The sequence below is a fragment of the Panthera onca genome, chromosome F2 (assembly GCF_046562875.1).
Source record: "Panthera onca isolate mPanOnc1 chromosome F2, mPanOnc1 haplotype 2, whole genome shotgun sequence".
NCBI classification, from domain to species: Eukaryota; Metazoa; Chordata; class Mammalia; order Carnivora; family Felidae; genus Panthera; species Panthera onca.
The window spans coordinates 28,256,724-28,283,290 of NC_138356.1; the positions used below are offsets into that span (position 1 = coordinate 28,256,724).

General features: G+C 36.1%; 1 protein-coding gene across 1 annotated transcript in view; it reads left to right on the forward strand.

Moving 5' to 3' along the window:
- LOC132664216 (uncharacterized) overlaps positions 1-26,567 on the forward strand; it is a 493,245-nt gene that overhangs the window by 174,734 nt on the left and 291,944 nt on the right. Inside the window, exon 4 of the mRNA XM_078441793.2 lies at positions 8,258-8,502. Coding sequence (XP_078297919.2) covers positions 8,356-8,502 — 147 coding nt within the window. The 5' untranslated portion in view covers positions 8,258-8,355. The remainder of the gene's footprint in view (positions 1-8,257; positions 8,503-26,567) is intronic.

Genomic DNA, 26,567 nt, shown 5'->3' on the forward strand with positions numbered 1-26,567 from the left:
GGCAGGGCTCCAGGCATACTGATACAGAAGCTGAGTAAAATACTGCCCTCCATAAAAAGAGGTAAATACAGAAGCTGAGTAAAATACTGCCCTCCATAAAAAGAGGTAAGCTATGATACACAATTATGAAAATAAATCCACATGAGATAACTCAAATTTTAACTTTGGAAGTGCCAGGTCAACATAGCCATCATTTGCAGACATCTAGCTCTCCCAAAAGAACACAATGTTGCAAATATTTTTAAATAAGTATTTAGGAGGTAAAGACGTAGCATGTTCCAAAACACTGGTGACTCAGGTCTGTTACATAAGAAGTGCTCTAAGCCAGGCCAACAATATTTAGTCTTTTTCATAAAGCCATTTATTTCTTTTCACTGCCTCTCTAATTAGGGAATATATAGTAATTAATACAATTTAGCTGGCAGTTACATAGCACTGCCTGCTTTCCTGTAAGTTATGTATAAGAAAATCCACATACTGACTTACAAACATAAGATTTTGAGATTAAAACGCTCTATGATATGCTATATTTCGTAATAAGGTTAGTTTATTTAATGCATTCTCTTAGAAACTTTTTAACATCCTGTTGAAATTACACTTTACATAAACATAAATCATTCAGTTAAGTCAATTAATGTAGAATATAAAGCAAACAAGAGTCCTAAACTACCGTTTATGGGCATGCTTTTCTATGTTTATGACTGTAATTCTCAAAGCACAAATTTGTATAGCCATCACTTCAGGAATCTGGAGACATTCTGGCATCTGCTGTAACGAATGTAGTATCCATGTTACTGCAAAGGTGTGAGCTGAATTCTAACAGATGCAAAGCAACCCAGACAATCTAGTCTGATTCAACACATACCTCAGTGGCTGCCAGTGGGGACACCATTACTATTCTCATTCCACATTTCTCCTTTAAACACTCAGGCTTATGCTGATGCATAGGAGGCATAGAGTGATTTATTGAGTCACATTAACGTCCTCAATCTGTGGTTAACAAATAGGTATGGAAGTCAGGGTTGATGGAAAGAGAAGGTAGACAAGGTGGGCAAAGGAGGAAAGGAATTGTTATGTGGCAGTCATGATTCTAAGAAGGTGGCTTGATGCATTGTTTAATTACCGCAGTAAACCATAAAAATAGGTAATAATATCTTCATATCATATCTGAGCAGATATAGGTACAACCTGTATGGTATAATTTGAAGGATATCAGCAGGAACGAGGAAGCCCCTCCCTCCAGTGCCTCTCAAAGTCTTTCTGGCAACTTCCCTTAAACCCCCAAGACTCTGTGGTTACCTCCATTAGGTTCAGGCAGTATTCTGCACTGTTACCCACCCAGGACATACACATTAGTGTGACCTATGATGTTTGTTAAAGATACAGATGTCTGCGTCTCACTTGTGTTTGCCGATTGCTAGGATTCGGAATTTGGGAGTGAGAAATTGATTTCCTTTAATCATAAAAATCTGTATTTTTGGTATCATTATATTCATGTGTTTTTAAATAATAATGAGTGACTATAATCATACATAAGGAATCATTTTTCTGTCATATGGTTATCTTAAACATTTCAGTGGTTTTCCATGAAAAAAGACCAGTAAATGCGTGGTTATTTTTTATTATTGATTAATATAGTGTGACAAGATTATATATTTCTGTGACATGCAAAAATATTCTGTATTTGATATAGACATTGGGAACAAGGAAATATTAAAATATGGGAACAGTAACATGAAATGAATATATAAAAATCATTAAAAATGGAAAGATAATACCACAAATATTAAATATTTTAGAATTACTTAGAATGAAATTTTAAAACATACAAAGCGTTCATTGCCATGATTGTCTTTATTTTTTTTTTTCTTGACAGATATTCTGGATGTAGAATTTCATTCTACATTCCATTTCATTGAATTGTGAAGAGGGCATCCAATATTCTTTTCAAAGCCATTTTCCTCTTATATTAGGGAAATACTTTGTCTTCTTGCTCTGACTGTATTTGTTTGTTTCTGGTTGAAATTTGTATTACTTCCATTAATTTATATTCACCTATAACAGATATTCAAATACAAGAAAATTCCAGGGAATATTATTGAGTAAGATTAAAATGACAAAACATATGGACCTCCTAAGCAAGATTTCTAGCAGAGTAGTGAATTATGTGTCAGAAAGGACTAATTTTGCTTCCAAAACTTATTTCTTGAGAGTCCCTTCATAAAATTTGTACAAAGTATATTGTGCATAAGCACTTATTAATATTTATTTTAATTGCAACAATGACTCACTGTTAGCAGCAGACAGGAACATGAATTACACTCTAAATATGGCAGCAGCTCTAAGCAATACTGGCTGATGCGATCCTAACTACTAGCTGGTTCCCTCCTACCTTCTCCAGTCCTGGTTCCTAGAATTGTTGACCTTGACTTTCTGCTCTGAAGGTCAGTGTTTTCTGCTCTTGCTTGACTTGAATCAGTGGATTTCTTTAAACCAGCTCTATATCCATTGTTAAGCTTTAAATCTTTCAAAAGATTTTTCTGTTTTCCTGATGTTTTTAAATGACTTTTTTCTGAGTTGGGAATGACATTTCCTGAGAAACATCAGGAAGGAATTCTCACATTGAAACACTGTGGCTTGCGTCAGAGATTTCAACCGATTGAGGCAATACCTGAGAGTCTGCATTTTTAACAAACTGCCCAGGTGATTCTTGCAATCGCCAAAGTTTATGAACTACTGGATTGCCTTTTACAGACATTTTTCATTAAAATATAAATACATCCAGATGGGGTGGTAAAATAATTTATTATAAATTGCTACCACCTTAAGGAGAATATATTACATAATAGCTCTACTTTAGGGCAGAAAGCTGAAAGATTTTGAAGGAAGAGGGTTTTTAAAGAGGTCTTGAAGAAGAAAGGGCAATTATGAGACCAGGTGTTGGTGAGCATTTCTTTGGACCATTCTGACCACCTATGGAGAGAACAAAGCACAGTTAATAAGAGGGAAGAAGGAGAGAGGAAGCTTATGTGAAACAGTGATTTTTAGAAGAGCAATTTTAGCTACCTCACCATTTTGCCTAGGCATTATCTAATAAAACTGAGAGGTTAGGGAAGGAAGTTAAAGGTCTGGGACTGTAACTGCCTGCTGGCAGGTAAGGACAGCAGGGAGCTGCTAGTGAGAGTAAACTCTAGTAATCTGGGTTATCAGACAACTGGAAAGAACATGATGTGGTCATCAGCCTCAAATTTAGGACTACAAGTTAGGGGATTATATTGGGGAGGTGGTTACTTAAAGGAAATTAAGGTAAGCTTTTTGGTGAAAAGGCACTGGAGAATCCAGAGAAAGTTGCAACTGGGTTAGCTGCATTTAATCGCAACAGCATGGTGGTTTGAATCCAAAAGATCCTTTTAGAAGGTGTTTCAAATCCTCCTTTTTTTTTTTTTTTTTTTTTTTTTTTTGCTGCAAATGCATTTATGCATAGGTGTTCCCAATAATGGTAGGAAATTACTTATTCTGTACGAGGGCTAAATATGACAAAATGGATTGTATTCTGAAGGACTTGGTAATTTAGCCTTGATACTCAAAATGTGCCCCATGGACCAAGAGCATCAGCATCACCTGGGAGCCTGTTATAAAGGCAGAATCTCAAGTCCCATCCCAAACCCACTGAATCAGAATCTGCATTTTAACAGAACCCCCAGGTGATTGCATGTTAACTAAAGCTTGTGAAGCACTGGAGTAGGACAGACAGGGGGTCTCAACGGCAGCATTTTTCAGAATTAGCTGGAAGGTGAATTCAAGCAGAGTGCTGAGTCCCATTTCTAGGATTTCTGATCCAATCAGTCTAGGGTAGAGACCAAGAATTTACATTTCCAACAGATCATCTAGAAGTTGATGCTGATGTTGCTGGTTCAGATGCCAAATTAGGAGCCACTAGTTTAAGTAATACCAATTCTGTTATATCGCCTCCTAGTTTCCAAATTTCTTTGTCTTTTTTAGGGGCACCTGGGTGGCTCAGTTGGTTGAGCATCTTACTCCTAATTTTGGCTCAAGTTATTATTTCATGGTTCGTGGGATCAAGCCCCGCACTGGGGTCTGCACTGACAGTGCAGAGCCTGCTTGGGATTCTCTTTCTCTCCCAATCTCTCTGCACCTCCCCATCTCATGCTCTTTTTTTCAAAATGAATAAATAAATAAATAAATTTTTAAAGTTCTTTTTAAAAAAAAAACAACTCTGTATGTCAGCTGCCTGGTTCTCTTATTTTATTTCAGACTATATAATATTCCAGGTGTAACTGACTCTTGGTAATGTTTCTTTCAGTGTATAATTGAGATTTTGTTGTAGTATTAAGACAAGCCTCAGAATGGCTGCCCTACCTACAGACTCTTCTTATAAGGAGATCTCATCTATCCTGGTGATTCTTTCACCCCTGAATCTCTGCCCGATTTTCTATGACTCGCTTAGCTATAGTTGATTGGACTTCGGTAGGTCATGAGGCTCATGGATAGCCAAGTTATATATTAGAAAGCAGCTAGTGGAAACATTTTGTAAAGAAATCTCTATCCAAATAATAAAAATGGTGATGAGTTGGACTTATTAAATTCTCTTACTTGGAAATTTAAATTGGCCATATAAGGAGAGAATCTTTTATGTTTTAGAAGGACAAGTCAAAAGAGACATTGAGAATGTAGTAAAGCTGAATCAAAGATGCAATAAGGGGTCTTCTAACAGCAGAATTTATGAGAAAAGGTGAGGCTAAGGATAGAGTTTTGGAGACTTGGTTCATATTTATAAACTTCAAACAAACACTGAGATGTAGAGGTGATTGTCAGTGATACTTACCTAAAAAAAAAATCTATATAAATATGAGCTCTATTCTTTATTTGGGAATTGAATTTGAGAATTGTCCTGTCTGTCCTGATCTTATTTTTATGCATGGTTTGAAAAATCTCACTGTAACAGGGACAGATTCTTTACATTATAGAATTAACCAGATAATAACTATATCTGGGGACTTTGATGAAGAGAACATTCTAGTGGTTATTAGTGGTCTTATTCAAATACTTCTAATAGCCCTCTAGTTTCTGGGAAGTAGGCTGGATTTTGCTTTCTGGCTCCCTCTTATGTTAGTGGTAGAGAAATCAGGATCCTGGGAGAAAAAAATGGCACAAACAGAATAATGAGAGAAATGTTTAATAAAAATATGACTGTTAGGTTGTGGCAGAGTTTACAGAAACCAATAAATGACAAGGTAGAACTCTAGAGTTAGCAACAGAGAAATCTGTTATCCTTAGGTCTGAAGGGACAAGGGGAGGGAATGGTTATCTTGTTTCAGAACCTGAAGAGTGCAGCTGAACATAGAGGGCTACCTGACTGGAAATTGGGCAGTCAGTGGAAGAACACAGTCTATCCACAGTGACCCCAGAGTGAGGGACATGGCAGAACAAATAATTCAACCTGGTCTCCTGCCTTCCAATTACTTACTGGTACCTCCAGTGCTTGAACCCAACTGGAAGTCCTAGGACAAGAAGGTAGCCTTCCAAGTCACAGAACAGTATGCAAAAGTGTACAGAATAGATCTAGAGGATGTGGAGAAACAGGAGCCCTCTTGCACTGTTGGTGGGAATGCAAACTGGTGCAGCTGCTCTGGAAAACAGTGTGGAGGTTCATCAAAAAATTAAAAATAGATCTACCCTATGACCCAGCAGTAGCACTGCTAGGAATTTACCCAAGGGATCTAGGAGTGCTGATGCATAGGGGCATTTGTACCGCAATGTTTATAGCAACCCTTTCAACAATAGTCAAATTATGGAAAGAGCCATCAAGAGTCAAATTATGGAAATGTCCATCAACTGATGAATGGATAAAGAAATTGTGGTTTATATACACAATGGAATACTACGTGGCAATGAGAAAGAATGAAATCTGGCTATTTGTAGCAACATGGATGGAACTGGAGAGTGTTATGCTAAGTGAAATAAGTCATACAGAGAAAGACAGATACCATATATTTGCAGTCTTACGTAGATCCTGAGAAACTTAACAGAAGACCATGGGGGAGTGGAAGGAAGAAAAAAAAGGGTTAGAGAGGGAGGGAGCCAAACCATAAGAGACTCTTAAAAACTGAGAACAATCTGAGGATTAATATAGGAGGGTGGGGAGGGTGGGTGATGGGTATTGAGGAGGGCACCTTTTGGGATGAGCACTGGGTGTTGTATGGAAACCAATTTGACAAAAAATTTCATATTAAAAAAAAGAATAGATCTAGAGAAATAAGATATTTAGCACAGGTGTAGTAGAGAAGCTGGTTTTCCACAGGGACTCCTGAGAAAAAGTAATATATATCACTTCTGGGGCAGAGCATTTAACTGTTGGTGCAAGACCCTTCAGAGCTCAGAAATATTTCAGATTGTAGCTCCTTTGTTGGCCTGGGTTGTAGAGTAATGACACCCAGAACATAGCTTCTTGTTAACTTTTGATGGGCATATAATATGAATGAAAAATAAACCATCTAAAGCTACTAGAATTATGGAATTATCTGTTATAACAGCATAACCTATATTACTAATACAGATGTTGTTACCTGTAACTTGTGTATTTTTTTTTTTTAATTTTTTTATTTATTTGTGAGAGACAGAGAGAGACAGAGCATGAGCAGGGGAGGGGCAGAGAGAGAGGGAGACACAGAATCTGAAGGAGGCTCCAGGCCCAGAGCTGTCAGCACAGAGCCAGATGCAGGGCTCCAACCCATGAACCATGAGATCATGACTTGAGCTGAAGTCAGATGCTTAACCCACTGAACAACCTAGGCTCCTCAATTGGTGTATTGTTAAAACCAAATCCCTATAATGTCTGTCATTACTTAGGAAACATAGAGTGGAAAGCAAGGAAACTGGTATTTGAAGCTGGAAGAATGGTAATTCATATTATTTAGTGATGAAATATGCGGTAAAACCATAATCTACATTCATCTGATAGGCAGATAATATACCAAATGCAGCTGTAATTTTAAAGAAAGGTGTTATAAAACAGAAAAGTGAAAGCATGTATGGAGTTACTATTGATATTTGACAGGGAGGGATGGGAAGAAAGAGGAAGAGAGAGAGAAATGAGAGAAAGAGGAGATATTGAGAGAAAAGAGAGAGAGAATAGAAAAGAATTAACCAACTTGTAAACAGTAATTAAAGAGAATAGTTAAGAATTTTAGCCACCAGGGTGCCTGGGTGGCTCAACTGGTTAAGCATCTACTTCAGCTTAGGTCATGATTTCACAGTTCAGAGGTTCAGTCAAGCTCTGCATGGGGCTCTCTGCTGTCAGCACAGAACCACTTTGGATCCCTGCTTTGGACCCTCTGTCTCCACCTCTCTCTACCCCTTCCCTGCTTGCTCTCTCTTTCAAAATTAAACAAGAATTAAGACAATATATTTAAAAAGAAGAAGAATTTTAGCCATCGAACCTTGTAAGAGGCAGCTAATTCTCATCCAAAATTGGTGAAAGATAAAACTGAGGCAATTTTTGACAAATAAAGGTCAATTAAAATTCATTCTTATGGCAAGTTTCAAATTTAAAATAAGGCTGTCACCTCTATTATAAAAACTCTGAATGGATTAAAAAATCTTAGAACAATGGTCCAAATGAGGCTATAGTATCTAGGAGGCCTATTCATTTGAATAAAATGATTGAGAGAAAAGAGATTAAGCATGTGACTCTCCAACCAAAATCTGCAAGAATCAAGTATCTTATAATTAAGGCTGGAGGAAAAAGAAGGTTGGCGGTGATAAAATAACAAAGAAAGGTAATATATCTAAGAAAGGATAACTAAAAATAATGTTACACATGGATCTGACTTAAATAGGGAAAAAGTTTACAAAGTCTTAAAGAGAGTTATATTGCCAAATAGACCATAATTTTGACTAAATATTCTGTGACAAGAGTGAGTGTGATTGTAGGTATTCTGTCGTTGTTCCACTGTTGAATATTGAGTTGACATTTGCAGATAACTGTTTAGTCCATTGGTCTTCAGATCAAGAGGAGCTAGACACACTTGATGCTGGGTTTGGGTTTGATGCCAAGCCTGGATGGGTTCTGGGGTCATGGAATTGATTCCATGGGGGAATCATGGAATCATGGGGGAGTCATGGGGGAGAGGATAAATATTTCTTTTCTGAAGGAGGGAGAGAAGGTGAGTATTTGGTAGACAGCATGTTCATTAATGCTATTTAGCAGTAGTATTTTTGTTTCTCTTCCTTCCAGGCATTCATTAACTTCTCAGGACTGGTAATCCTGACCCTGTAACTCAATGGAGCCATGTGACTAGTTTGGGCCAATGAGTTGTGAGGCAAAGATGAAGCATGAGAGTCCCTGTCTGGCACAAGATTCTCCAGAGCTCTTCATCTCTGCCACTGGGACCAGCACTTTCCCAGAGAGTGAGCCCTTCAGCTTGGATTCAGAATAAGAACAATCCAGAACAAAGAACCACCTGGATTCATAATAGACAGGTAATATGAATGAGAAATTATCCTATAATGTTTTAACTCTCTGAGATTTGGGAAATAGCCTGTCACTGAAGCGTAACTTTTTCTCTGACTGATATAAAAATAGATGATTCTTGTGGGGAAGTAAGACTGGAGTAGAATATCCTTTCTGAAAAAAGTTACTTTTCCTCACTGTGTATTTAAAGTTGAGCCAAGAATTTACAGATTATGATTCTTTATATATCATACAAATCTTTCTTCAGATTGTGACCCAATAGAATTAAAATTAGCTGTTTTCATTTCCTAGGTGAGTGTGGGATGGAGGTGGTTATAAAATTTTGTGAACAAAGTTGTTTATAAAACTGACCTTAGAAAGCGGCAGACTGTAGCCCTTATATTTCACTTTTCTGTTTTGAATGAATATATCACTTGGTGAAATACTGTTAATTTGCCCCTGATGTTTCTTTTAAAGATGCTTCCCGTTTCAAGGTATAGTGCAATCAACATGGACATTTACATGGGCGTCCACACTGAATGAATATGATGTGGGCTGTTTGCCTATTACTTTTGTAGTAGCTCTATCCAAGAGACATTCATCCACATAGAGACAAAATAAAAGGGTGTCTCAAGGCTAAAGCATTCCTCCTCCTCAGCTAGAGTATAGACGAAGTAGATTTCTATCCTATACAAGTGTTCTCTGAAATCATTACCATTGCTTCATCTCTATGAGACTTTAAGAGTCAAATTCTGGAAAGAAGATGTCCTTCTTTGCATTGGCTTCTTTAAGTCTCAAAGACTTGTTGGAATTCAGGACAGAATGAAGAGCATTTCAAATACTGCGTCTGTGGGCATGAGGAGGAAAAAAGGTTTTACTCCTCCATGAATTGTCATAGAAGGAAATGAAACTTGCTAAACACATATCTGCTATAAAACCGTGATGACAGAAAAGAAAAAAGAGCACTTCTATTTTTCGGAACTTTATCATTGTAATTCTTCCATGAATACTATTATACTGAGATCCCTGCAGAAATGGCATAATTGGTCAATATATTTATGGTGTAGTTGGCATAATTTTATAGAAATTATTTTGATTAGTGATGTGAAATATTCTAGTTGTTGCCTTTCTCCTCTTTTCTTCTCACAGTGTGTCTTAGCACACAACAAGCTCTAAAACCTGTGCAACCAGGGGATATGAATATAATATGACTGGGAATTTTGAAATGAAATTTGCAAGAGTTCAGCACTGACTTATCTAAACATTTATCCTATTAGTGTTTTCTGGGGTAACAATTAGAGGTTTTAAAATTTCTAATAGCATTTGGTAGACATTTGCATGTTTGGAATAGGAAATATAGTTGAACATTGAAAGTAATGCATCATATCCCTTAACATTAAATATTTGTAAAGGATTGTTATCTTGAATTTCTAATAGAGCACATAAAGCAAAAGTATTTTATTCTAACAAACACATTTTTCAGCATTAGGCACTTATGACTTCATAGTTTCAATAAGTAAACTAATATAATTTAAAATGAGAGAGATCTAAAAATTAAACATATCTATATATACTGAACTAAAGGAAGATCTACAATCTTAACAAAAATTTAAAAGCAAAGTTCCAATTAATGGATTAGTATCATACAATTCTTATGAAAGTAATATAATATATATTACATATTATACGTTATACATACATTATATATTATATACAAATCTATATAGCTATAGATATATGTTTGTACATAAAAGGATCAAAGTAGTGGTTATCCAGGGGTGTGTACAGATTCTCAACTTTTTTTAGGTTTTATTTGTCACTGAAAGCATGTAATATCTTTGTAATTTAAAAAAGGTAATAAAAAATACAAGCAACTGTAAAGAGAATAAGCAAAAAGATCAAGTATGCCCTATTATGTCTGTGTCTGATAAAGTGTGTCTGCTTTTTTTCCTTTTATTCCTACTAAGTATAATTAAAATCATTAGTAGTGATATCAACCCAAATATAATTATCTAAGTTACAGTTTTTAATTCCTTCTTATTATTCAGAACAAATTTACTTAAGTTCCATGTATGATATTTTTTTGTAGTTTAAATAATTTAATGTTTAAAATAAGTTTAAAGATGCCCAGTTATACAGAGAATATATTATCTTTGCCCCCTTAAGCCTTGCTAACATTTTTTATTTAACTTAGCCTTTCTGCAAATCATAAACAATTTTCATTTTTGCCTTTAGAAGAACAATTTGTGTTATGAATATTTTGGGAAGTCGTTCAGCTGTTTAGATAATAGTAATGGATTTTCCTCAGCAATTTTGCTTTTTGGAGTTTAATCATGCTCTAAAGCACAGTTAATTTGTGGATTAGAGCTTTTTGAACAACACAATTACCAACACAATTACAGAGTGCTGTGGAAATTATTTGCAAGGCAAAGAACACGAAGGTCAGCACAAATGTTCCAGACAGTATCAGTGAAACAGACGTGGGGGATATGTGATCAGTAGCCACCAGACTGTTTACAAACTTCATGTTTTTTGTATTCATTTATTTGCAGAATCTTTGTTGAGTATCTACTGTTTCATGCACTGACTATGCTAGACCATAGCTTTAACCTGATAAGCCAATGCAAACATGTCTTTGCCTCACAGAACTTTTAAGAATGAACCAAATGTAGTAGAAGCTTTTTCACCTGACCCTTTTTTAACTGACACCCCTCATTCCCTGATACTTTCCATTACTCTATAAAACTTCATGGCTGAGGTAGCAGCCATGCTAAGCACTAGCAAGGAGTAGGCTGCTCACTAATATGCTCACTTTTTGTTCCTACGCATTCTATTGTGCCCTTATTACATCAGTTGCATTTGTTCTTAAACTTTTTTATGCTATAGTTTTACTTGTTATTTTAATTATGTAATTCAATTAGTTATAGCCTGAATAAACATAATATGAATGCAAATAGAAAACCATTCCTTTGAAATTCAAGTAGGATGTTTTAGAAAGAATTGGTAAATGGCTATTACTTAGTTTCTATTATTGGAGATTAGAAAACATCCTTGAGCAAATGATACTTGAGTCAAGATGTGTAGGACAATGGGCCAACTCAGCGGAGGTAATACCAGGGACATAAGTGGGAGACAAGCTTTCTGAAAAGAAGGAATAGCATGTGATACAATTCTATGCAGGAAAGTTTCTATGACATCTTTGAAAGGCTAGTGAAATAAAGAGAGTGAAGGGACGAGGGATACAAAGTAATGAATTAGAGTAGGAAGGATCTAGATCATGTAGAACCTAGAGGGCCATAGCAAAGACGAGGGTCTTTGTCCTAGGGCTTTGGGAATCCTTTAAAGGGTACAATGTGATATGACTGGACTTGCCTGTAGAAAAGTGTGCTTTGGCTGTAGAATGCAGAACAGACTATGGAAAGAATGCATGTACAACAGTCAGTTAGTAATTTGCTAGAGGAGTCCAGGTAAGAAGTGAAAGACAAGGTTGGTGAGATCGGAAGAGGTGGACATATTCAAGAGGCTTAGGAGGATATGGATTTAGTTTGCTTACATCATGCACACACACATTCACCACCTCCACATGTATTAATATACCACATCTATAAAACAGTAATCAATATTTTCACTATTATATGCAAACATTTTCATCACAATTAAGCCACGTAGTATACTGTTCTTCCTTTTTTATCCCATCTTTTCGTTTTCCGTGGTGTTGTTAGTCATTACTTTTTTGGGCTATTCGCTGAATTAATCTAATAGCTAAAACTAATTCATTGTCAAAATCTTTGCCAGAGTTACACAAACTTCCTCAATCACTTCAAAATGTATCAGCTGATTTATCAGTTTCAATATCTTCTTTTGAATTTTTGTTTTGAAGCAATGTATTGTCCAGTAGCCCCTTGAGAAATGGTCTACAGGACTAATTGTTTAAAAACTTTCCATGTCGTTTGATACCTTTATTATAACTTCATGGTTGACATTTTGTCTGGATATAGAATTATAAGTTGGAAATAGTTTGTGTTTTGGATGTAAAATTATAGCTTTAAAATTTTAAACACATTGGCCCTTGTTCTAGCTTACAATATTATAGACAAGAAATCTGATTTCTGGTACTCTGGTTTTTTTTTTGTTTGTTTTTTGTTTTTTTTTTTTGGTCTGGAACTTTTATTTTCTGCCCTAAAATTTCAAAAATAATTTGTCTTGGTGTGGGTATTTTTATTCTTGAATTTAAGGTATTTCATAGGCCCTTTGAGTATTTAAGTTCTAGGAGTTTACTTATTTTATGCCCTTTATACATTGTTTGCTTTGGATTTCTCTAGTCTCATCATTAGGGACTCCTATTTGTCATAAAATTGTACTTCTATTTTGATTAATTTATTTTCTCATATCTTTTCTTCTCTTTCTTTTTGGTCTGTTTCCTGGGAGATTTACTCTATATTCTATATTCTATATGTATATTCTATATGTTTTATTGTATTTTATGTTTTTCTATTATATGTGTAATTTCCAGGAGCTCGTCCTTATTGCCTAAATGTATGTTTTAAAAAATCAAGCATGCTGGGCACCTGGGTAGCTCAGTAGTTTAAGCAGCCTATTCTTGATTTCAGCTCAGGTCATGATCCCAGAGTTTGTGGGATCGAGCGCTGCATTGGGCTGTGTACTGAGAGCCCGGGGCCTGCTTGCAATTCTCTCTTTCCCTCTCTCTCTGCCCCTCCCACTCATGCACATACTGTCTCTCTCTCTCTCTCCCCCTCTCTCTCTCTCAAAATAAATAATAAATATTTAAAAAATCAACTATGCATATTTTTCATGTTTTTAGATATAATACATTATCTTTATTTCTCTGAGACTATTAAAATTAGGTTTCTTTTCTTTCTTTCTTTGTTCTTTGAGGGAAGTTTTTTGCCCCCTGCATTAGCATTCTCTCTGCTTTAATATTTTTTTCTTTTCTTTTCTTTTTTAATTAGAGACCTTATGGTATATGACAATGCTTTCTGTGTCCTACTTATAATTAAGATGAAAGCATTTATGAGTTAGAAGCTATTTTTCAGAGCTAGGATTTGTGGGCTGGTAGCATTACTGTATGGCTATAGCTTGACAAAATGCTTTTTCATTGGGTAATTGTGGATTTTTTTTTCTTTGGAGTCTGTCAATTCTCTCAAAATTAATCCTTCATTCTTTACTCTGGCATAGAGATTGATTAAGCCAGTTTAAAAAAATAAATAAAAAAAAATCACAAAAGCCTGTTTGTAGAAGTAGAGAAAGACCCAGGAATTGGGCGTTTTAGTGACCAGACTTTCCATTTTCTGTCCCCCTTTATCAGCATCATTAGCCTGTCTCCTTTAAACAAAGTGCCTAAATCTCGAACTATGTTTCAACGTCTCCACAAATCAAATAAACTCTCCTAATATTTTTCACAGGACTGCATGATGACACTCATTTGCCTTCATGAGTACCTTCCTCCTTAAAAAAATAAAACAAAAATTATACTTTATGATTGTGTTTGTAAAGACAAATATAATCCAGGCTGATTGAAACTCACTTTTTAGCTCCGAATGTACAAGAAATTAAAACATTCTTATGGGTCTCCAAAAGAATTGTGGGCTTGTGCCTGCTGTGCATAATACATAGGTTGGCTCAGGTTACCCACCTTCTTAAAATGGGAAAGGAAGTCTAGGTATCTAATTCTCACATTTTTATCAAAGCTTTCTACTAACCCTATTTTCAGCCCCACTCCCTACTATACTCTAGTTTAGAACATTTCCTTCTGGGGTACAGGGTAACCGTTCAGAAACCACTATACATAGAATCCATGGATTAGAGATGGATAAATCAATATGAGGTCATGTTTATCTTAGTATAGATACAAATGGATATGCATTAGAGAGAAATATTTATAGATATGTGCCTATACATGGGTTAATATAAACACATATATTTTCTCTGTCAGCTGAAAGGTCTTAAAAGCAATGATACCCAAGTAGCAAAAAGTATACTTAGCACCCACCTCTTAGTTTCTAATACCATTCTCCAAAAAAGAAACCAGGGCCTCATGGAGAAACGCTGATTTTAGGAATGTTGCAAAAAATATCCATACAAGATCATCCTGGAGCATCTTGCAGTGCTAGAAATTGAGGAAGAGTTCAAAAAAACCCCACAAGATAGGGAAATATCAAAGGGACACAAAGCCAGATGTAAAAGCTTTGCTGTGTAAAGCTGGAAATATGTAAGCAAGAAAACAAATTAGTATTGAATTATAACCTAAAACAGAAAATAAATATCCACAGGAACATACTGATGTAAATAATGGAGAAGGAGAGACAAATCTTCAAGCAGTAGATTCCAAATATTTGATATAGGTACTCCACCCTCAAGGAGAAAGAGCATATCTTGCCATTCCGTAAGTGTGAGTTGTGCACAGTAACTTTCTTCCCCAGAGTATAGCATAGAAGCAGCAAAAAGAGCAGAGTAACATACAGTGGAGAGATCTGACAAATCTTTGAGAGATCTCACTACCTTTGTGAGGTGATCAAGGTCAACATCAACAGTGATAAGTCATGTTGATAGTATGTACTTTGACATGATGTGATGAAAATGTCATTTTACCTCTTGATCTTCCTCTCAAATCCTAAATCCTAATCTAATCCTGGAGAAATTATTGGACAAATCGTAATTGAAGGACAGTTTACAAAATACACGACCAGTGCTCCTCAAAACTGTTAAAGGCATCAAAAAACAAAAAAAGTCTGACAAACTATCATAGCTAAGACTAGCTTAGGGAGACCTGGCAACTAAATGTAATTTGGTATCCTGGATGAGATCCTAGAACACTAACAGTATGTTAGGTAAAAACTAAGGGAATACTTGGGTGGCTTGGTCGGTTAAGCATCGGACTCTTGGTTTCTGTTCTGGTCATGATCTCATGGTTCATGGGTCAAGCCCTGTTTTGGGCTTTGCACTGACAGCACACAGCCTGCTGTGCTGTGCTCTCTCTCTCTCAAATAAAATAAAATAAAATAAAATAAAATAAATAAGAAAATTGGAATAAAGTGTGGACTTTAGTTGATAATGTATCCACATCAGTTGAACATTGTGATAAATGTACTTTACTAATGAAAAGATGTTAATAAAGGGAAAATTGGCAATGGGGAGTGTGGGAAGTCTTGATACTATCTTCACAATATTTCTGTAAATTGAAATCTATTCTAAAATAAAAAAGTTTACTTAAAAAGCAAAAACAAAAAGTTAACATGAATTACTAGGTTACTAGGACATTTATTCCAGGACATTTAACCATGGTTAAATTGATGTGAAAGAATATGAGAAGATTTGGAAAATTATCTCTGAAAGAAGTTCATCAGGGGACCAGAGAAAACACTGTTAAACATCTTTCCCTGTAAATATTAGCCTGGATTGATGTAGACAGATAAATAGATAGATAGATACTTATTCATATTATATATACATATAGTTATATGTAGTTTCTATCTATTCTAAATGCTACTTCAAATAGGATAAAATGGGCAAAATTACAAGTTTCAATTATGGTTTCTTTTCCACTCTCGGAATAGTACAAATTAGGTGATTTGTTGATTCAAGAAATTTTTTATTCATCTCTCATATACCAGGAATAGGGATTGTTGGTTATTTTATTAGCAAATGTCAAAATTTAAGGGCTGAGATCAGTCCTGAATCTAATGGCTCATCTTTTGTGTTTTTTTAATGTTTATTTATTTATTTTGAGAGAGAGAGAGAGAAAGAACACATGAGCATGTGGGGAGTGGGGGTGGGGGAGGCACAGAGAAACTCCTAAGCAAGCTCCATGCTGTCAGTGCAGAGTCAATGTGGGGCTCTATCTCACGAACTGTGAGATCATGACCTGAGCTGAAATCAAGAGTCGGATGTGTAACTGATTGAGCCACTCAGATGCCCCTGTTTTGTTTTTTTGATGATCAGGGAAGGGTGAAAATTCAGGGTAGGATGAAACTAGGTCAGTCTCTCCATTCTACTTTCTGCTACTGTGTGTTTAGGGATGGTGATTGTATTTTGACACATTTATTCTAAAATCAGCTGTCTCTTCCTTGGGCAGCATCTCTGCCAACAGCAAATATCCTTTCATGGCTCCAGCTCCTGCTGGACAAGTCATTGATTCTGACTTATATAATGTGACCCTGGTTTCCGGGTTTAAGCTAAACCACACCTTCTCATCCAGGAGTGGCAATGGCTTCCTAATGGCTTATTTCTGGATTAATGACCCCATAGGTTCTTATATCATCTATGCATCTATTTTACTGTAATAAAATATCTTTTTTATTTCATTTTAATTTTTTCTTAAAGTTTATTTATTTACTTATTGAGAGAGAAAGAGAGAGAGAGAGCATGTGTGTAAGCAGGGGAGGGGCAGAGAGAAAGAGGGAGAGAGAGAATCCCAAGCAGGATCCCGGCTGTCAGCACAGAGCCCAACCTGAGGACTTGATCTTACCAACTGTGAGATTATGACCTGAGCGGAGATCAAAAGTCAGGCGCTTAAGTGACTGAGCCACCCAGGCACCCACAAATCTCTCTTTTAAACACTTACAAGGTATTCTGTTTTTATTAGACCTTGATGAATATAGTGATTGATCACAAATGCTATCCTAATTAATGCATATTCAGTAACTTCATCCTCTGCTGCCTAGGGTTGCTCTATTTTCATTTTATATTATTATATTATTAGTTATTATATTATTATCTTTATTGAATTGATAATCAGTGAAACAGAGGTGGAGCAGTAAGCATGTTGGAGCTCCAAATTGAGAGTTGCACTCAATATACAAGATTCCATGTTAATTGGAATACTAAATACTGTGGAAATTAAGAGAGAAATGTGTTGATGGACATTGTCTAGGCCTCTTGCCTACTGTGAATTCTAAACAAGGTATTTAATGTATTCAACCTGTTTTTTGGAAAGGTATTTCCTTAAGGAGGTAACTATTCTTTTTAGACTTCAAAAGAGGCCGTGGAAATGATGAGTGGGAGAGGAGAACAAGCAGATGGGAAGGATTAGAACATATTGTGCACGATTAGAAGTGTACTAAAGATGAACTGTCTTAATATGGTGGAAGAAGAGAGAGAGGATGTTAAGAATGTAGTCCAGGCATCTTGACTTCAGCTATCACAAATGTTCCAACATGCCCAGTGAGCAAGACAAAAGAGGCAGGCCATCTCTCTCTTTTTTTCTTTTTTTATTCACAGTTTGATTGGTACTAACAATACCAGCGACATGGCTCTGAAGATTAGAGGCATGTCCAACATATTAAAAAGTATCGTAATGCTAGTCTATGTTCTCATGACTAAAAAATGATAAATAGATTTAATTTAACATTATGAAAAAAGCTGTTTCAGCTTAAAATAGTTTCTATGTTGAAGCCATATTTGCTCATTAAATGCAGACAAACAGGAGGAAGAAAAATCGTTCCTAGCACCATACACAGCTATTATTAATAATTTAGTGTTTTATCTATAGATAGTTCTAATCTTTTAAACGTTTAACCTAGATGTCCTTGACTCTAACAACAAATAAGGTTACAATTTTTCTCTTTCTTTAAACTTTTCATTAAAATATATATAGGAGAAAAGTGAAAGTAGTATACAGATCAGTGAATTTTCATCAATTGAGCACAACCATAACCCATAATCCTATCAAAAAAACAGGGTATCAACAGAACCCCAGAAGCTTTGTTTATTTGTAGTTATCTACAACCTTCTTCCCCGGAAGGAGAACACTATTGTGATTTCTACATCCTAGATGGTCTTTGCCTATTATACTTTATGTACATGAAATCATACCATGTATTCTTCTGCTTGACTTCTTTCATTCAGCATTATGTTTATTTGGTTTATTTATATTTTTGCAAGTAATTGTCCATTTTTCATTCTTTAAAATTTTTTTAATGTTTGTTTATTTTTGAGAGTGAGAGAGACACAGCGTGAGTGGGGGAGGGGCAGAGAGAGAGGGAGACACAGAATGCAAAGCAGGCTCCAGGCTCCGAGCTGTCAGCACAGAGCCCAATGCAGGGCTTGAACTCCCGAACTGCAAGATCATGACCTGAGCTGGAGTCAGAAGCTCAACCGACTGAGCCACTCAGGCACCTCTGTCGATTTTTCATTCTTATTGCTACAATCGGCTATGTGAATATACAATAATTACTTATCTATTCTATTGTCAATGGGGTCGGGATAGTTTTAGATTTGGGCTTATTTCACATAATGCTTTTATGAACATTCCAGTGCACATCTTTCAGTGAATACATGCACACATTTAGATCCTGCCGAACATTTTTCCACAGTAGTATACCAGTTTACACCCCCACCAGCAGCATATGAGGGTTTTGGTTTTGACATCCTGTCAACATTTGGTTTTTTCTGTTTTGTTTTATTTTGTTTTGTTTCCTTTTAGTCATTCTGGTGGGTGTGTATTGGCATCACATTGTGGTGTAATTTGCACTTCTTTGATGACTAACAGAGGAAATCATGATTTTTCATGATGTATGTTGGCCATTTGGATATCCTCTTTTGTGAATAGTCTATTCTAACCTTTTGCACATTTTTTTTGTTATCTTATTCATTTGTAGTGTTCCTTATATATTTTAGAAATGGGAACACCAAGAGGAACCCAATAAGCCTTAGAATTCCATATATTGTCCTTGCTCCTATTATTTAGCAGAATTCTAGTTCTTTGTGAAAATCAGAGCCAATTATGATAGCTCCTTTCATTGACTGCTTGTTTTCTGGCATAAAAAAATCAGAATGACCACATGGTCATAGCTTTAAGTTTAGCAGAACACTTACTGTATCCATGATGGAAGCATTAGCTGCCATTTCCACCTCGCACCCACTTCCAGTATTTCAGGACCTCTATTCCCACGAAGGCTAAAGTTGCAGGAATAGAAAGCACAAATGTCCCACATGAGTTCTTGAGAGTGATGGTGAGAGGATAAAACTGTGTGTTTAGTTATCAATTACACAATACCATATAAAGGCCATTGGCTTCAGATATATCCACATCACGGAGGGTGGTGATTATAACTGGCAGGATGCTGTCCCCAAACTGAAACCGTAGCTGAACCTCTAAGAGTCTGTTATAGTGCTCTATCAGGCTGACTATATGAATTATGAGTTTGGTAGAAACAGTAAGTCCTCTGATCTGTACCCATGTTTGCATCTCTTTAGGTGTAAGATGGGATCCTTAATCTGATGCACTCATATTATTTGGACATCTCATGTTGATCAGTTGGGCACATCAGGCCCTCTGTAAACCCTGGGATAGTGGTGTTAGCATAAACCCATATTTAAGATCTGTCTCACGCGCGTGCTGTCTCTCTCCATCTCCATGCTTTTGGCCCATTTATGGCTTCCATGCCAAGATTTGATAAGTCTGAAAACAGAGGTTAGCTGACTTCCATTGAATGAGACATCTTTTCTACCTGGTTGTTTATTGTCTCTTCTCTAGTCATTGATATGAGAAACAAAGTTCTGCACATTTTGTGCCCACTCTCATCTCTATATTCACGCACATCTTCCCCAGATATGGTCATGTCTCTGACCTTCCAGTCTTGTTATTTTGATCCTTTCCCAATGAATAGTATTGGGGTGGGTAAACTTGTTATATAAAGAACCAGATAATAAGTCTTTGCAGGCCATAATAGTTCCTCCTGCAGCTACCTAGCCTCTCCCATTGTAGCCAAAAGCACTTATAGGCAATATGTAAACAAATGAGTGTGGCTCTGTTCCAATAAAACTTTATTTATAAAACAGACATCAAGTTGTATTTGGCCCACAGGCTATGGTTTACAGACCCAGAACTACACTGTTGGGTACTGCCCAAGAATCAGTGTGTACTCCTACCTCAGGGCCCCTTCTCTCTCCATATAAAAGAGATACCAAATATACTGCTCAAAATTCTGTGTACTTGGAGGGTTGCCTCTTACTATGGACAGTCTTTGAGTGAGCCTGTAGTCTTCCTCATTCCATTTTCAGCTTATACCTACACACATATTTGACCCATCTGTGAACTATACCCCAAATTGCACTGTTCCATCAGCTGGCCTTGTAGAAGATAACCTAAAAGGCCTTAAATATGAAGCTGATAGAGAAGTATGTGAATGCAGGAGATAGGTGACTAAGGGGTCTTGGCCACATATTTGTGTCGGTTATTTGATCCATTGAGACCATCCTGGGCTTGATTCAAAATGTACTATTATCACAAGTTGCTACTTTGCTCACCTGGCATTGTACCTTGATGGACTTGACAATATCTAGTTACTAATTAGAAACTCTGATTATATAGTCACTTGATGCCCATGGACTTTACTCTTTATTTGGGTCTAGTTACACTAATGCATCTGGTTTTCAAATGACAAATAGTTTTCTGTTCTTTCATGTTTTTGCTCAGGAAACCCAGAGCCTTAACTTTGACTCTTTTGTTGAGGCTTCTCAGACATGGCACAAATTGTTCTTATCCACCATGGATACTTTCAGTAGCATTGGATCTAATGGTCACATTGCCCAAGAAGCAGGGCAATTTGTACCATACTCTGAGTATGCTGCAGAATCCTTGCTTGGTCTGGACCCCATTCAACTTGGCATCCTTGAGAGTCACCTGATAATTAGACAGGGCAATATTTCTGAGGCAGTTTGTACGATCTCACAAATTCAAGGAATCCTACTAGATGCTATTCTTCCTTCTTAGTGGTAGATGATACAACATGCTAGATACAACATGTTTAACTTAGAAAGCATATTCTGGATATGCTTGACCACTGGACTCCTAAAAACTTACTGCCTTGGTAGGCTTCGGGAACTTTGTAGGATATATTCCAATCCCTGCAAATATGTGTTTCAGCAGTATATCCAGAGTATTTGCTACTTCTTGATCACCTTATACAATTAGCACAACATCATCAACAAACAGGACCAGCAGGATATTTCATGGAATATCAAGGCAATGAAGTTCTTCTTCAGACTGTATTATAACAGAGAGGACATGTTAATACAGACTTGGGGCGATGTACTGAATGCGTACTGCTATCTTTTCTGGGTGAATATGAATTGTTTTGTATTTCTTTAATGATGGGAATTGAAAAGAATGCAAACATAAGATCAACTGCCACATGCCAAATGCAAGAGACTGTGTTTATCTACTTAGTAAAGATCATACAGCAGCATAGGAGCTCCAATAGGGAGCTCTCAGCCCACTGTCATTTGCCAGGATTTCTTTTAACATTATTTTTCTTACCTAGTTGTTGCTATTATATAAGGATTCCATATGTTTTTCTAAAGTTATTTTTAATATAGATACTTCACTGAACTCTTCTATTAACCTTTTAGATTTTCAATTAATTCCTGTGAATTTTTAGATATCCCATGTTATCTTTTTTTATCTTTTGCCAATGATATCTTATCTCTTCCTTTCCTGCATGTATCCTGTTTTATGTTTTATAATATTTGCAGAATGACTAAAACATTGGTGAATAATGGTAATTGTACATGCCTTTGTGTCATTCTGAACTTTAAAGGAAGTAATATTTCACCAGTAAGTATGATATTGGCTCTTGATTTAAAATAGACACTCTATTTCGGATTGATACAGTATAATTTTATGTATAACTATGAGGAAGTTCAATAGAAGATAACTAATTTGGGGATTTAATCCCTTTCAGGGAAATTTTTGTTATTTATTACATTTTTGAAGTAATGGTATATCGTAGGAAAAGATTTCCCAGTATTGAGCCAACTTACCCTTCTTGAGATAAATTATACTGTGCCAATGGTGCATTATTCTTTCAAAACTACCATTAAATGGTATTCATTAATATTGTATTTAGGAATTTGTCTCAATAGCGTAAGTATGCTTGACCTTTTTTGATTTTTTGTTTTTTGGTGTAGAATATATTTAACTCTATTCTCAAAACACGTATATAGCATGTGCATTACCTACACTTTGAAAGAATTTATTAATAAAACACCTTGGGTTTTAGAACGTTTGAGAACTTATCAGAGTATATCTTATGTACATTTCTATTCTAATACAATAAATGCTGTTAATTTCAATAAAATTATACTTCTAGACTTTGAAATGTATTCATAGGTCTTAGAATTTTTAAAAAACTCTTAAAGTTTGTTGAACTTAAAAAAATCAGAGAATTTGATGGTCAGCTGTTCTGAGTTTGTTTATTTGTATTTTAGTTTCTCCCTTGATAGAGTTTTCAGTTTGTTGTTTTCTATGAACCATTTCTTAAGTTAATCAATTTCATTTGTTTTTTATTGAATTCTTGTGGTTATTGTCTTATGATTTTTTCCTAATTGTTTCTATTTGAGTATAGTTGACACACAGTGTTCCAGCTGTACATCATGGTGGTTCAATATCTCTATACATTATGCTGTGTTCACCACAAGTGTAGGTACCATTTGTCACCATACAACACTCTTACAAGGTCATTGACAGGACTCCCTATGCCGTGACTTTCATTCCTGTAACTTATTCATTTTATAACTGGAAGCCTATATCTCCCACTCTCCTCCACCCATTTTTTTCATCCTCCTATCCCCCTCCCCTCTAGCAACCATCAGCTTATTCTCTCTATTAATAGGTCTAATTCTGCTTTTTCTTTGTGTTTGTTTTGTTTTTTAGACTCTACATATGAGTGAAATCGTATGGTATTTGTCTTTCCCAGTCTGAATTATTTCACTTAGCATAATTCCCTCTTCATCCAACCATGTTGTCACAAATGGCAAGATTTCATCCTTCTTTATGGCTGCATAATATTTGTGTGCATGTATGTGTGTGTGTGTGTGTGTGTGTATGTGTGTGTACATATATCTTCTTTATCCATTCATCTACCAATGGACACTTAGGTTGCTTCCATGTTTTGGTAATTGTAAATAATGCTGCAGTAGGGCTGCACATATCTTTTCAAATTAGTGTTTTTGTCTTCTTGGGGTAAATACCCCATAGTGGAATTATTGGAGCTTATGCTTTCATGGAACTTTTTAAGTTACTCCTCTTATTAAACTCTAGATTTTATTGCTTTTCTCCATTTAAGTACTGAACGTATACAAAGATGCGTAGTTTCTCCCCATCTCCTATGCATAATATATAGACAACTAAAATGTATGAACTTCCACACTGAATTAATTGTCTCTTTTGCCCCCAAGTGAATGGCACACCTGAATTACGTTTAGTCTTAACAACCACTGCATGAGTAAGCCTAACTGTCCTTTTTATACATGGGAAAACTGAGGCTGAAAAAGGTTAAATGACTTATTTGAATTCATTCATCTTGTAAGCTAGAATGTGTAGCATGCATGTGTCTATCTAAATATTTGCCTCAGGAAATAAATCGCTCCTTGCATCAGCTTTAGTATCTATTATAAATGCATTTTGTTATCTGATATTAAATACTTTTGCACCTCAATTGCTTATTCAATTATAAGTGAATTCTATATTTAATAATTTTCTAGGCTCTAACAATCTTAAGCAATTAAAAAGTTACAAATAAGTGGGATGGAAAAAAATTAAGTCTGAGTCTTCAAATAGGGAGAAAACATTGCCTGAGGATTCATAGCTATAGGCCTTGGGGAGAATTAATTGCTTTTGAGAAATTCAACTTCCCTTGTTCTGAACTACTATTTTGAGGAAAAACAGTAAGGAAACTTCAGATAAATAATTTTTAAAACAGAACTTAAAGAATCACAATACAAAGGGCTTGATTTATTATTATATTATTTGTTGTCCTGATATCAAGTATACATCTACTTGGTTGATTGGAAGCATATGCTTTCACAAATTCAACATGAATTTTGATACCAGAAATTTTTTTAAAATGAAAGTGTCTGCTTGTATGATTATTTCTTAGTGTATATTATTCAGTAGAAGTATAGAAATATTTGTATGGGATAATACGATCATTTTGACTTGAAACATGATAAATGCAAAAGTGAATGGTGAAATTTTAAATAATGATAAAATAAATGATGAAAGTCAACATATTTGACATTTCACCTTTTTTTAACATATGTATTCAGGATATTACCTAACGCAACTCTCCAAACTTCATTTTTTATGTTAGATTAAGGATATATCGAATTGTATGAAATACTCCTGGCTTTCTCTCTTCCCCGACTCCATTGTTTCCCGCTTGCCTTGGCAATATCATAGAGGCCTTAGGCCTTGTTTCTTTCCCAGAGATATTGTAGCTAGAAGGGAATAGAAAACAATTGAAAAGTGATGTTGCTGTGCAGAGAGGAGCCTCCTCCACACTTTTTCAGAGGGGAATGAGGAAAGCAGAGGAGAAAATCTTTAATCTGTCTAATTGCTAATGAGCAAAATCTTTCCTCTTGTCCAAGAGGTCATGTTTTTTGAGCTCTTCTCATTTGGAAATGTCACAGTACATTTCAATGTCGGTTGATCTGTTGAAGTGGCTTGGATAGCAACCAAAAACACCCACTGGACACTGTGCCTGTTCCCCAGAGAGGTATTTGTGGTCTTGGGAATGCTCACCATCTGCAGCCTAGAAATGTCAGTCTTCTAATGACTGAGGGAGGTCTGCAGCAGCTCCCCAAACTTCTACCCGAAGCAAGAAGGGTGTGCTACATTGATTGATAGAAACATAGGGCCTATTGGCACCTGCACATCCTATGTGTTAATCCAGCCAAGGGACATATGCATGAATACGCAGGCTTTATCCTGTCTGGTTCCAGGAAAGAATGGGCAGGAGGGAAGAACCCACTGGGCTGAATTAGGAACACATCCTCCACATGTCCTCTGCTATGCGCTCTGTGATTACTTCCGTGGAAAATAGTCATGGAAATATGAAAGTCATAACAAACATTTCCCAATCGGCACTCTTTTCCCTTCCTCTTAAGCTTTTGTCCATTGGGGAGAAAAATGTTTCTTGGTTTTTCAGAAATTGCATACTTCTCTCTGCAGAAGGCAAATTCCAGGAGAATAAGATGTAACCCTTTTTTGTTCATAACATCCAATAGGGCTAGAGGTTACCATAATATAAATAATTCAACCCTAAATTCTTGGAAACTGAATTCTGATACCTCTTAGTGATTTACAATCACATTTCATTCAGTGAGGAGATGAATAGTAATTAAGAGAGTATAAATCTGAGCATCAGACCTGGGTCTTACTTTAACCCTACCACTTATGTGCTATGTGTCTTAACTTTTCTAAGCCTCAATTTTCTGAGTATAAATGAAAATTACAACTGGTACTATGAAGATGAAATGAGATTTTATATAAACTTTATTAGATCACGCATTCGACATTTATATGTTAATGCCCATTAAGTGCCAAGCATTTGTCTCACTGCTTGGGGTATACCAATGAGCAACACAATCCCAAACGGTACTCGCATCATTCTCACTATCTAGCACAGTTTTGTACATCAATTAAGCCCATATTAGTCAAAACTACTTCAATTGTAAGTGGCATACAGTGATCATGAACTAACTCATGCAAAAATTGGGGGAATTATTAGATCATTGTGGAGAGATAAGCAGGATTGTCCAATTTATGACCCTGGAATCTCAGATTGTCTGGCCACAAACAAGTGGGGTCGTGCTCAAATTCAGCTTTCCAGTGGATAGTTGATGGGCCGGATTCCTTTTTTTACAGCTTAAATTCAATCTTCCTATAAAGTTGATAGATGTTAGCACACCGTAGAAAGCTGGCCTTGGGCTGCTAGGCTCCAGAGCCTTTAATATTTATTCTCTATACAAGACTATTCCCATGCCTGCAAGAAGTCAGCATTCTTCTCCTGGAGAAGAGATCTTCAATGCCCAGTACCACCACAGCCTCTTTCCACATTTCCATTGGATGATAAGAGAATAATGGGTCACGTGCCTCCTCTTGTAAACTACTATCAAGTTTTTCCAATTAAACATCCCCTCCCAAAGCACATAATGATGTAGTATTAACCTCCACCACATTTACACCACCAACTTACCACATTTACAATAACCCACCCACAGAAAATGGCAGGTCTAGAGTCAGCCTCATGCAGGGCTGGATACTTCTCTCTGTCTCTTAATTTCATCTTCC